Source organism: Neovison vison, chromosome X (genome assembly GCF_020171115.1).
Source record: "Neovison vison isolate M4711 chromosome X, ASM_NN_V1, whole genome shotgun sequence".
Taxonomy (NCBI): domain Eukaryota; kingdom Metazoa; phylum Chordata; class Mammalia; order Carnivora; family Mustelidae; genus Neogale; species Neogale vison.
Genome location: NC_058105.1, coordinates 81,991,904 through 82,004,951, shown reverse-complemented (window position 1 = coordinate 82,004,951; position 13,048 = coordinate 81,991,904). Strand labels below are relative to the sequence as shown.

At 38.9% G+C, this 13,048-nt stretch overlaps 1 protein-coding gene across 10 annotated transcripts in view; it reads right to left on the bottom strand.

The window, feature by feature from the left end:
• HUWE1 (HECT, UBA and WWE domain containing E3 ubiquitin protein ligase 1) overlaps window positions 1–13,048 on the bottom strand; it is a 169,904-nt gene that overhangs the window by 39,961 nt on the left and 116,895 nt on the right. For all 10 annotated transcript variants that reach the window (XM_044234530.1, XM_044234531.1, XM_044234529.1 and 7 more), the window contains 12 exons: window positions 12,805–12,927; window positions 11,619–11,856; window positions 11,000–11,230; window positions 9,205–9,327; window positions 8,616–8,711; window positions 8,017–8,286; window positions 5,963–6,115; window positions 4,329–4,456; window positions 4,027–4,108; window positions 3,058–3,234; window positions 2,441–2,600; window positions 1,816–2,174 (listed from right to left, as the gene is read on the bottom strand). In XM_044234530.1, coding sequence (XP_044090465.1) covers window positions 1,816–2,174; window positions 2,441–2,600; window positions 3,058–3,234; window positions 4,027–4,108; window positions 4,329–4,456; window positions 5,963–6,115; window positions 8,017–8,286; window positions 8,616–8,711; window positions 9,205–9,327; window positions 11,000–11,230; window positions 11,619–11,856; window positions 12,805–12,927 — 2,140 coding nt within the window. The remainder of the gene's footprint in view (window positions 1–1,815; window positions 2,175–2,440; window positions 2,601–3,057; window positions 3,235–4,026; window positions 4,109–4,328; window positions 4,457–5,962; window positions 6,116–8,016; window positions 8,287–8,615; window positions 8,712–9,204; window positions 9,328–10,999; window positions 11,231–11,618; window positions 11,857–12,804; window positions 12,928–13,048) is intronic.

The following is a 13,048-nucleotide window of genomic DNA, read 5'->3' as shown; positions in this document are numbered from 1 at the left end:
TCAGTCTCAGATAGCCACAGGAAATATCAAACTATTTACAGACCGTTTGCTCTGATACTACAGGGCTTAAACATCATTATACTTTTCGTCTTCTTATAAAAGGACTCATCAATCAATAGAAAATACAGGAAAGAATAAAGAAAATAACTCCATTGTATTTTCCATTATTTATTCCTTTGTCAACTGTTCACAAACATCTTTTGGAATCTTAATGCTTTTCTTACCAAATCAGTCATGCTCTTTAAGTTTAACTTATTAACCCCTTTATCTTGCCTGTAAGGCTACAATAATAAACTCTCATTTTTTAAATACAAAGAAGTGCAATTTCATTATAAAGAATGTGCTATAATTTATCCAGTCCTCTGCTGGACATCTGATCTCATTTCTTGTTATTACAACCAATTCTACAGTGAACAATCTATATGTACCTTGGCATACTTGACTTTAACTATCAAATAAATTCTTAGCCACAGAATTTCTAGGTCAAAGGATATCTTAAACTGACAGTACCAAATTGCCCTCCAATGTGGCTGCACTAATTTCCACTCCTACCAAAAGTAAGAGTATGCCTGGTTGTCCACACCCACACCTGCAATGGTTATTATCAAGCATTTACATTTCGCCAACTTGATATGTTAAAACTGCCACTGATCTTCCTTTGCTCCCTAATCCCCAAATACAATTAAGCTTAGAAAGTTCTCTCATCCAGCAAGAACCTGATTTTTCCTAGCATTTTTCAAGTTTATAAACTTTAAACAATTTGTTTTTAAGTCAGAATTCTACCTGTATATAGCTGTTCCTTCCCTCTTAGGCTTTATCTTGCCCTTGGAATAATGCATATGCAGCTTTTAATAGCATTTTTTCTTTTGATTTTGCTCACATCAGATGAAATTTAAAAAGGCTGGTTAAAGAACTGAAGAATTTGAGATGTATACTCATACGCATGTGGAAGTATAAAGTGGTACCCCTTTCCTGGCAAGTTAAAAAATATTTATATGTTTTGACCCGATATCTAGGAATCCCTAAGAAAAACAAAGCTAAATGCAACAAAGCTATGCACAAAAATGCATACTGCAGCACTACTTATAAATGTGGTAATCAGTGTCCCAACAGAAAAAAATGGAAGTCCAGTAACATTCACATGATGATTGCTGACAAAGAATTAGGAGGAGGAAATAAGACATTTGTCTTCCCTACTTTTCCGCTTTCTTAATGTTGTTGTTAAAAATACTTTCATTTTTTTCTGTTTTGTCATTTCTTCCACTGCTTTATATGTTTCCTAAAATGAACATATATGCCTCAGTTTTCTGATTGCACAGTGGGTATCTGTAAGGAGCTTATTAAAATGCCTGGTATATCATAAGTATTCCCAAAACTTTACTACTTTTACAACCCCAAAATATAGTGTTTGGAAAATAGGCTCATAGGTGAACACATGATAAATACTCCTATAATGTAATTAAGACATGAACTTGGTGGAAGGTATCCCATTCCTCATTAACAGTTTTTGGTTTGAAAAACCTATATATATTGCCAGAGAGAACTTTACAGGTAAGATTTATTAACTATAGTAAATTTAAGGATAGAAAATGTTATGTTCTACTTTTTAAAAAATGTCAGAGAATGGGACAATCTACCACACCTAAGCAAGCACCAGATCACATATTTGGTAAAGTTTGCCAGACAAAGCACATAGTCTATGTATCTAACTATATATGTATCTTATGAAGAACCAGAAATATATCTGTTCTGAGACCAAGAAGAACAAAGGTTTGATACTGAGCTAAAACAGCTTCTGCCACCACAAAGACTCACCTTTTCCATGGTATGACGGAGGGTGCAGGGGTCCTCAATGATGTGTCTTAAGAGAAGGGTGACCAGGGGAGTAAACCCATTGAAGCCTGAGCTCTGGGTCAAATTCAAGATCATGCGGGTACTCTTCAACTCTGCAAACATCATGGCATATTTGTGGTCTCGGGTGAGCCTCAGACAGAGGCGAAGGGTGGCATGCAAAGTGTCTGGGTCCACAGGAACTCCTAGCATGCTCACGCAGGCCCGGATTAAAACAGTCACCATATCTTCTGTCAGGCCTTGGATTAGGATCTCTCCAATTTTTGTTTCTTCCAGGCTTGTCTCCTTTTCAGTATTTGTACCTTCTAGGGCCAAAGGAGTATCTACAAATAAGAAAGTAAGAGTTCAGACAGTTTAACTTGACATTTCCTCCTCCATCTCTCCCTCAGAGCCAGGTGCTTGAGAGAAACATACAAAACACCAATTCCAAGACCAGATGAAAGGGCATATAAAAAGGACTGTTGATCTTTAAGTCATCAATCTGATGGATAAGAAAATTACTTATGATGAAGCTGGCCAAAATTTAAGCAATAAAGACACGCTAAGCTTTATATAACATATCCTGAGACTCAAAACTAAAAGTCCATACCATTGGCTTTATTTTCTTTACGTTTGATATCCATTTCTTTGCTTTCTTCCAGTGTCTTCTCTAGCTCCTGTCCGTTGCTATTTTTCGAGTTTTTATTTAGCCGTGGTACTCTCAGGAGAGTCAACATCACAGGGCGCCGGTTCCCTGTTTCCTCATTAACCTAGAATTTCAAGGAGACAAAGAATATCTCTACAAAAAAAAAAACCCGTAAGAGGGGTTTTGGAACTCCCAGGCAAAATCCTTTAATAGGAAGGAACCCTGGCAATTTTCCCATCCCTATCATTTACAGAGAGAAAAAGCCCAAGGTCCCCAAAAGGAAAGTAGCATACATAAGGCCATATAACAAACTGGAAACTTTCCAACAGAGCAGATACCATCACTAACACTTAAAATAATTTCTGGATGGGACAGTATCAAATTGCCACAGACTGACTCATGGTCTCACTAATGACTTTAGGAAGACTCCATTCTCTGTAAATTACATCCAATTTAGTAGTGGTAACAGTGCTTCTTAGAACATGTGAAGACTGCTGGTTCAGGAAGAAGCAAGCCAAAAAGCACACCCAGTACCTTCCCCTCGTTTCAGTAAAAGTTTATGGCACTGAGTAAGCATGTACCTGCACCATTGTAGTGAACTGGACTGTGTATCTTCTTCGGCCTGCAGTGAAACGCACACTTGTCTCTCCAGATTTCCAGGCAGAATCAATTGTGCTGTTGTTGCTTGCACTGTAACTACACCAACGCCCAGAGCGGTCATCAAACCAGCGCCAGTTGTTGTTGTTGGACTGTAAATACTAAATATAAGAACACAAAGTTTAACTGTATTTCCTACAAGGTTCATTGTTAGAAGAAATAGTAATTCATCTGTTCACTGCTAAACCTAACCCAGGAAAAAGAAATAACACCCAACATTTAATGAAATTTTGAGAGCCAAGAGAGAAATTTTTGTGTGCATTAACCCTCAAGTTCCTAAGCCCCTTCAGTGGCACAAAACCCTCTATACCTTTGTTTTGCAATTCTCAACTTTCCTTTTGTTTCCAATTGTTTTTCTACAAATAGGAAGCATTCTGGATGGGCAGGAACAAAAATTTCTGTTTCTGAGAAGGCACTGAGATAATGTGACATATACAGTTTTCATATAAAGATCCACGTGGCTTGGGGCACCTGGGGCACCTGGTGGTTTAGTCAGTTAAGTGCCTGACTCTTGGTCTGCTTGAGAGTCTCTCTCTGCCCCTCTCTTACAAAAATAATAAATAATAAAATCTTTTTTTTTTTTTAATTTTTAAAGAGCATTTGGCTTTTGAAGGAATTGGTATATAAAAGCCACTCTCCCTTCCTTTGGAGATAGCACACTCCTTTAATATTTACTTCCAGGGTAGTTTTTGAGCCCTTTTGCAAGCAGCCCCATAGAAAAATAATTCTAACTGACCATGCAGAAGAGAAATCTAGAATTACTGGGATTCCTTAAGAGATTTATGTCTTAATCAGGGAGCTTTCTCCTGATTCTTTACCACTCTCCCATATTCTCTCCTGGTCTATTCTTGCCTCGAGAAGCTAAGTAGTTTTACCAACCATGTACTATATACCTTAGTCATTTGGGCTCTTCTTTTAGAGGAGATGGCTGTCTTTTCATAGAAATCTATCAGGAGCAACACTGGGGTGATCCACCTAAAAAAGAAATGATTTACTCTAGGAAAGCTAGAAACTTGCATAATACAGAAAACTTACTTGATTTCACATTAGGGACCGCAACTATTTTCAAACCACAGGAAGTTCTCAAGATTTGTCCTACACATGCTCTAGGAAAGTGCCTGATTCAGGCCCTACACTTTAGGGCCCAAGTATAAGGGGAACAGAAGTGAAACCAGGTGAGATAAAAGTCACTCACTTTGGGGTCTGGACCTCCTTCTGCTCCTTTGCAGCCTGTAGGCAGGGCTGAACTACTTCCAAGAGTTTGATTAGGACATTGAGGATGCCACTTGATTCAACCACCCAGGCACAAGGTAGCTTCAACTCCTAATTGATCAAAGAAAAAACGTAAATCCCAACTTCTATTCAGTATTAAGGATTAGCACAGTACAGGAAGAACATTAAGAGAACTAGATGAATTCAAATTCCACCTCCACCACCAACCAGCTGTGTGATCTGAGGGGAGTTACTTAAATTCTCTAGGCCTTCAGTGTCTAGACCCTCAGGGGTCACAGGAAATAATTATTTCTACCTCCAATGTTAATTATGGTGATTAAATGAAGTGTGTGTGTACGATCGCTCACTCTAATGCCCAACACGGTGCCTGGTACTACATACAGAAGCTGTTATTAGTATCATTGATATCATTAAGGACTGTCATCTAGGTTACACAGTCTTAATTATGTTGAAGTTAAAAAGCTTCTGTTACAGAGAACCTTTACATTCTTTTCAAGAAGATGGAATAATTAAATGCAGCAATGACTAGTACAGTTCCCCTATAGGGCCTACACTACAGTATTTCCTTTATAGGGGTTGCACTAGAAGAAATTTAAATGTCCAACAACAGGCAATTATTTAAGTAAACTAGGGGACATCCCAAAGATGGAATGTATACATGGCTTGGGAAAACATTCATAATGTAATAATGAGAATACAGGATACAAAAGTTTCTAAACAGTCTCAATTGTTTAAATGCACAGGAAAAGGATTAGAAGAAAATATAAGACCAGTCCTCTGATTTTTAAAAGGGAGGGGATTCATAAGTGATTTCTCTCCATATTATGTTACTGGGGACCCCAACAATCAGTACTTTGCAATCTTTCCCAGAGGTATCCGTTCACAAGTGCCATAGTAAGAATTCACCACTTCCATCAGAAAGTAAGTCAAGACTGTAGACACACAATATGACATATATTGGACTTAATCTCCTCAGCAGTTGTAAAGGATTTACTCAATTAAGTTCAGGCTTTACTATTAAACATGAGCTACAAATGAAGAGTCACTTGTTCAAGGTCAGTTGCCTAATTCTTGTATTGGCTGGAAAAAGAACATGTCCTGGCCAAACCGCTCTCCTGCCTAAAATAATCTGGTGACTGACCAGGTATGAGGAAGAATCAGATTCTTTCTGATGCTTTATATCCAATTTCCACACCCGATCCCACTCTTTGGCTGCTAGTTAGGTTTCTTCATAGAGTCCCAAATTATTCCATAACTATACTATGATGGTCATTCTAAAAACCTTTTAACTAACACTCCCCTAAATCCTCTATGACACAATTAATTAATACTTGTTCTGAGAAGTCTTTTCCTCATTATATCCAGAAGTGATGCATTAGCCCTTCTCCTGAACTCAGAGAAAATTCTGTATGTTATTTATGTGGCACAAAACATTGCATTTTATACTTAATTACATGTCTTACAGCCTATCAGAAACTGTGGGCTCATGAAATGCAGAGATCATACATTATATTTCCACTATCTTCAAGATCTCAAATGGTACATGTGTTATAATTCTTTAATGAATCACAGGAACCAAAAAAATCTAAATCTTACCTCAAAAAGCAGTGTTAAAAGCAAGATTCTAGTAGCCAAATTGGAGGCCTGGGGCAGGGTGGCCATCTGACTGATCCACTCTGACACAGTTTTTGTGTCACTTGTTGTCAGGGGAAGAGCAGCTTTGATCAATACATCAGCAGCTTCCCATACCTATAAAAGCAGAGAAATGGCCAAGTCAGGTAACTGTAGACAGAGTATAATAAGGTTTGTCTAAACATTCTCAATCTTGTAAAACATTCCCTCTATCCCCAACACATTTGCTGAAGGAGGGTGAATAAATAGTAAAACATTTACTATATGGACTTAAGTGTCTGTATCAAAAGATGTATGCTACGAAAGGAGCACCTCTAAAAGATGATTTCTTAGGCTAGATTACAAGAAGCTAAGAAGCTAGTAAGTTAAAGGAAATTAATATTTAAAAAATTTCTAGGGAGAATAAATTTCTAATACATAGTCAATACCACAAAGCTTCTACCAACTTTCACTTCCACCAGTAATCTTTTACTACATCTGTCCCAGAATTATCATTAAGAACAAAAATAAACCAGAATGTTAGAAATGTTGGTCTTGCTTTAATTTGCATGTTAAATTTCTTATAAATCTGACATAATTGCTCTTTCCTAAGTTTGTTTTCTTAAAATCATTTCTGTAAGCTCTTTATATAAAGATAACTAAACCTGGGTCTTATCTTGTATAGAAAAAAAGGTTTATCCAGTTTGCCTTTTTTTTTTTTTTTAAAGATTTTACTTATTCATTTGACAGAGATACAAGTAGGCAGAGAGGCAGGAGGCGGGGGAGGGGAGGAAGCAGGCTCCCTGCTGAGTAGAGAGCCTGATGCGGAGCTGATCCCAGGACCCTGGGACCAGGACCACGACCTGAGCCGAAGGAGAGGCTTTAAACCAATGAGCCACCAGGCGCCCTGGCCTTTTATTTTTGTGATATTTCCATACACTAAAGTTATGCTTCCATACATCACTTTGATTTTTTCCTCTGCTTCTTGACTTCAAAAAATATGTCATAGATTTCAATGATTTAAAAACATGAACTGTAGGGGCGCCTGGGTGGCTCAGTCAGTTAAGCATCTGACTCTTGATTTTGGTCCTGAGACTGAGCCCTGCCATCAGGCTCTGTGCTCAGTGTGGAGTCTGCTTGAGATTCTCTCTCCCCCCACCTCCTTCTGCCTCTTCTCCTCATATGCATTCTCTCTCTAAATAAGCAAAAATCTTTTTAAAAAAAAAAACCGCATGAAGAGTAAAAAAAAATAGTAATGTATACAATTAGTGTATATTAATTTCATAATGAGGAAAACAGTTTAAAAAAAATACAAATACCAGAAATACCAGGTCACGGCTATTCATTATGATGAGAACTTTTTTGCTGATGTGGTTGTTGCATAGGAGAGGGAAAATGAAACATTTATTCACTGTTAGTCCATGGGACCTAACTCGGCTTAAGAGTAAGAAACATTTGGGACATTTTAGATGAATTTCAGAAGAGATGCCTAGAAAAAGAGAGCCTTGTTTCTTCCTTTCAAAGACATTTTTTATGAAGTAGCTTATTCACTTTTTGCAAGGAACATTCAAGAGCCAGATTACCAAATCTAAAGAGTTCAAAGAGAATATATCTGTATTGGATTAAAACAAACCCAAACAAACAAACAACATACAAAAAAAAGCTTCATTTAAAAAAAAATCAGAGTTTGACGACAGCAGAAAAAACACTTTATGCACTTTTAAAAAAAACAACTTTTAAACTATATTCAATTGAGCCAGCATGTACTACATCATTAAGTTATTTTATTTTATTTTATTTATTTACCTGACAAAGAGAGATCACAGGCAGACGGAGAGAGAGGGAAGCAGGTTCCCTGCTGAGCAGAGAGCCCGATGCGGGACTCGATCCCAGGACCCCGAGATCATGACCTGAGCCGAAGGCAGCGGCCCAACCCACTGAGCCACCCAGGCGCCCCCATCATTAAGTTTTTGATATAGTGTTCAACGATTCATTAGTTGGATATAACACTCTCCTCTTCTGGCTCCTGGAGAACTTACCTGATTGACTACTTGCTTCAGAATCATGTCTCGATAGTCAGCTCCATTACGTTTGATCGCGGTCATGATCAGATCACAAACCCGGTACACTGTGTCTGGCAGCTCATCAAGAAGGTGAAAGCAACCTGGCAACATGGTATCTGTGAAAGTGTGGAGCTCATCTTGTTCCAATGGATCAGCATCCTGGAACTTCTCTAGACATTTTGCTTCTTCCTCTTCCTGCTTTTCCCGAGCTTTCCGTTCCTCCTCTTCCTTCCGACAAGCAACTTCCTGGAGGCGGGGAAGGAAATGATTGCATATGGGAGAGTTTAAGAAAAACAGGGAACACTCTAAGAATGCACTGCCCTACCATACTGAAAACCCACTACCTTCTTCTCAAGCAGGTGATACATTCTTTAGGGTGTGGTAATCATTCATGAGGGCAGCCTCAGGTCAATACAGTTTATCAGTGATGGAGGTAAGTGTTATCAGTAATGGCAAAGTTGGGATGAATGAATATCCCCATGTCCTTCTTTAGATATTAATTCCTCAATTATCTTTCCATAAAAATACTAAGATTAATGTGTCAGACCCTTTTGGATGTCATGTTTCCTAGTTACCTCAGGTGACTCCGCTCTTTGATCCATTGGGATATCCTGTCCCAGAGACATGGCAATTGCTCTCATCATCTGGTCCTCTTCAGACATACTCAGATCCTACAGAGAAACAACAGGAAATCCAACAACAAAGCACATACCAACTTACAGGGAATCAGACATCCTGTGCTCCAGTTTCAGAGAAGAAGGTGCTCCATATGTTGCTCTGTAACAGTCAAACCCAACTAGGCTTACTTGGCCATTATAGTAACAGAGAGGAAAAATCACAATGAAGTTAAGCATAGGAAGGGGGTTTCAATGTGACCACTTATTCTGCAGTTCAGAAAAGGGAGTTTCTTCTATTGCTTTCTGACTGGGTAATTTAACAGTTCTTCTACAAAAAAAAAAAAAAGTCCAGTAATTTGCACAGCTGGAAGATAGGAAGCTTCTGCTCTGATTACATTCTAGAACCAAGAGTTATCACAAAATAAAAATACTGGCATGCAGAATTCTGAAAATGAAAAGTAGTTTTCAAAAGGAAGGCCAACAGAAGAAAAAACAGATCAGCAGCCAAACCAATGCCTACAAAATTAGAGCCCCCAAGCCAACTTACCCTAACGACTCCTCCCATGATTGGGGGAGGGTGGGTTAGAAGGTACTCTGTGGCCTGCTCCATGGTGCTGGTGTTCAACAGGGCCTCCATGGCATGTTCCCTTGTGAAGCCCATGTCCATGAGCTACAAAAAGAATGCAGGATCTCAGAAATGGCAGTAAAAGAGAAATCCAAATGCATTTTAAAAAGGCAGAAACCAGGGGCGCCTGGGTGGCTCAGTGGGTTAAAGCGTCTGCTTTCGGCTCAGGTCATGATCCCGGGGTTCTGGGATTGAGCCCCATGTCGGGCTCTGTGCTCGGCGGGGAGCCTGCTTCCTCCCCTCTCTCTGCCTGCCTCTCTGCCTACTTGTAATCTCTGTCTGTCAAATAAATAAATAAAATCTTAAAAAAAAAAAAAAGGGCAGAAACCAGGTGCCTGGGTGGCTCAGCTAGTTAAGTGACTGTCTTCAGCTCCGGTCATGGTCCCGGAGTCCCAGGATTGAGTCCTGCATTGGTCTCCCAGCTCCATGGGGAGTCTGCTTCTCCCTCTGACCTTCTCCCCTCTCATGCTTGAAAGGGCAGAAACCCTTTCAAGATGGAAAGGAGTTTTTCTAACTTCATATGAACTGAGAACTAAGCTCAAAGAGTTAGGTAAATGAACAATCCTTTCCATCTGGTGCTTCCACAATATTCGAACATTAGAGCTATACAATGGGGCAGGAAGCCAAGGTGAGTTTCAACTCTGTCCTCTAAGAAAATGGAGCTAGATGGTTATTATAATTAATAGGATTACTGTAATCCAAAGACTGAGATTTACACATAGAAGCAAAAATTGGGCCCCATTTTTCTGGAAAACAAACTGGAAACAGAACAAGAGCCTGAGAAACTGACCTAAGAATTTTATTACTAGGAAATAACCATGAGATTTACAGAAAGATCTGTACAAAAAGACATGACAGTTTTACTAAACCAGATAAGAAAATTAACATCCAGTAATAAAATAACAAATTAAAAAAATATTTTCTTAATGATAGCACAATTCTATACTATATGTTAATTATGTAAAAATTAGGCATAAAACTAAGTGATGAAAAACTATCTTGTGTTGTTATAAATGACTTTAAAAATATTTTGTTGTATTTCCAGATTTTCTTAAAGGGAGCCTTTTATTGGTTATAATAAAAATGTGGCATGTATATGTAGAAGACATATTTGAAGACTACCCTAGATATAAAAAGAACATACATACACACACACAAATTACCAGGTTAAATGCTCTGTGAGACTGAAAGGTCAGGATCATAAGGGCCTCCCCCCACCTCCGCTTCTGGATTCCAATTTTCAAAATGTGGTTTATGTATTTATTTGAAAAAACTAGTAAGTTCTGTAGGTAAGGTTGCAGAGAGCTCTTGTTGGAGATACTCTTAATCCTTTCCTCTATAGAGAAATCAGAAAGGAGCTGAGGACAGTTCGCCTCCAAAGAACAAGACAGCCACAGCCTACTGAGTGGCTACTATACTATACTACTATGAAAGAGTTTTAATACTAAACAACATGCTTGAGAGGACACAAATTTTACACTGGATAGCAGCACTGAAACCATACCTATACCTTGGCTTTTCAGGAGAAAAAAGAAAAGCTAAGAGGGAACAAATTTAAAGCTATCTCCTGGCTAAGAGGACCAAGCACTTTGTGGCACGTAAATTAGAAAACACACAACCCACTTAGTGGCATGTGAACTTAGAATATACTTGTGGGTTTGTGGGTTTTCTATTGGCAGCAAAGTCTTGGCCCTGGAGTGGGAACCCAGGATCCTACCTGTTGCAGTTGCTGCTGGTTGACTTGAGGTTCCCGGCGGGAGCCACCTTCCTCTTGCCCTGTGTCCTCTTCTCCTCGAGATCCCTCCTTCTCTTTGCTCAGTCTCTCACGAATCACAGGTTCTCCTCGGAGAATATGGCATAGGATTGCCAACATGGACTCAGCCATTCGTCCGCCATATACCTTTAGGGGTTTCCGGTTCCACAGGTTCTTGATGCAAGTAAAGGCTGCCTAGAAGTCATTTGAAAAGCTGTGTGAAGATCATTTTGTCTTAATTCAAAGTCACTGGAGGAATAAATCTAAGACCTATGGGACAGTCTTTCCCTGAAAGGTCACTGTCAACAATAAAACCCTAGGTCAGTGCTGTGGAGGGCTAAAGAAGCACAGAGAAGGGGCATTTTAATCCAACCTGAAGTATCAATCTCAAGTTTACAGTTCAAATATTTACACTATAGGAAATTCTCCAGTGGTCTATATCCCTTTCTGTAAGGCAGCCCTATCTGGGAGTAGGATCCAATGGTTCTCCAAGAATCAAGTTATTTCATTAAGGAGGACATAAAGGAGAGCTAACCAGTCAGCATGAGAAATCTCTCTTGGTTTCAGAATGCTTAATACTCACTTTCTGAGTTACCACAAGGAAGCGGAGGGCACTGAATTGTGGGAAGTTCTGGACACCTCCAGGCAATTTGGCAGGCAGTGAGTGTGGAGATTCAAGCACCGTGGTGGGATTCACCATCTTCTCCACTAGCATTAGCCAGGCATCTAGGAATTCTCCTGTGCCATCAGGTAAATCTGAATGTTCTAATCCCTCAGCAACAGGAACTTTGCCTCCCATTGATAGGGCCCAATTGAAAGTTCTAAAATTCAAATAACAGAGAATATGGAGACAAAATATTAGTACTTTAGATGGGGGGGCATTCAGAAGGTTCCCAGTATCTATACTGCCACTACACATCTCTCTTCTTGCAGTTACAGCTGATACTCTGTCCAATATTTATTAGCTTTATCTTTTTTGAGAGGAGGATTTATTTGAGATTTACTGGGGTATTACTGACATATAACAGATATAAGTTTAAGGTATACAATGTGATGATTTGATACACATATAGTATGCAAAATGATTACCGCTTTTAGCTTTACTTTTTAAAGCCAAAATGAATAAACAAACAAAAAAACCCAAAGTGGTTGTTACCAAAGGGGAGCATAGGGGATAGGGGGATGGCTGAAATAGGTAAAGGGGATTAAGAGGTACAAACTTAGTTATAAAATAAACAAATCATAGAAATGAAAAGTATAGCATAGGGAATAGAGATAATAATATTGTAGTAACTTTATTGGTAAAAGATGTAACTACACTTATTGTGATGAGCACTGCATAATGTACAAATTGTCAAATCACAATGTTGTACACCTGCAACAAGTATAACACTGTATGTCAACTATACTTCAATGAAACAAGTGAAACTTTGCTTAGAATCTTTAGACCAAGAGAAGCAGAAAAATTATCAGAGAAACAAAAGGAAAGAGTAAGTCTACTAGAAAAATATGTATATCTGGCACTAAAAACCAGATGAAGAAAAGCAGAGACTCTTACAAACATCTCTAGGAAAGGCTGAATCCCACCCTTCAAGGAAGACTGAGACAAATATGGCTAGTTTCCCCGAATGTAAAAGGTTACAACTAATGGCTATCTTTGTGTATCCTGTGGTTACAGGACAGATGATTTAGAAAGTGGTGCGCTGCTAAGGCACAAAGAAAGACCAAACTCCGAGAAATGCTTCTCTGTGAAGGAACTTGATTCTTACTCAAAAAGAGCATTGTGGCCTCCAGAGCAGAGAAATTTCTGCAGCATGAGGTGGTAGGGATACTTCCTCTCATCAAACAGCATTGGGGATGTAAAACCAACTGAACAGATGAAGAATGTCAGCCTGAAAGGGGGAAAAAGCAAAATTTTAGCTTTCTCTGAGGCAGTCATAGAAGCAGTGGGGAATTCATGTAGCTGCCTAGAGTAAAATTTAACATTGTACTAAAGTGACTGAGAGACTGACT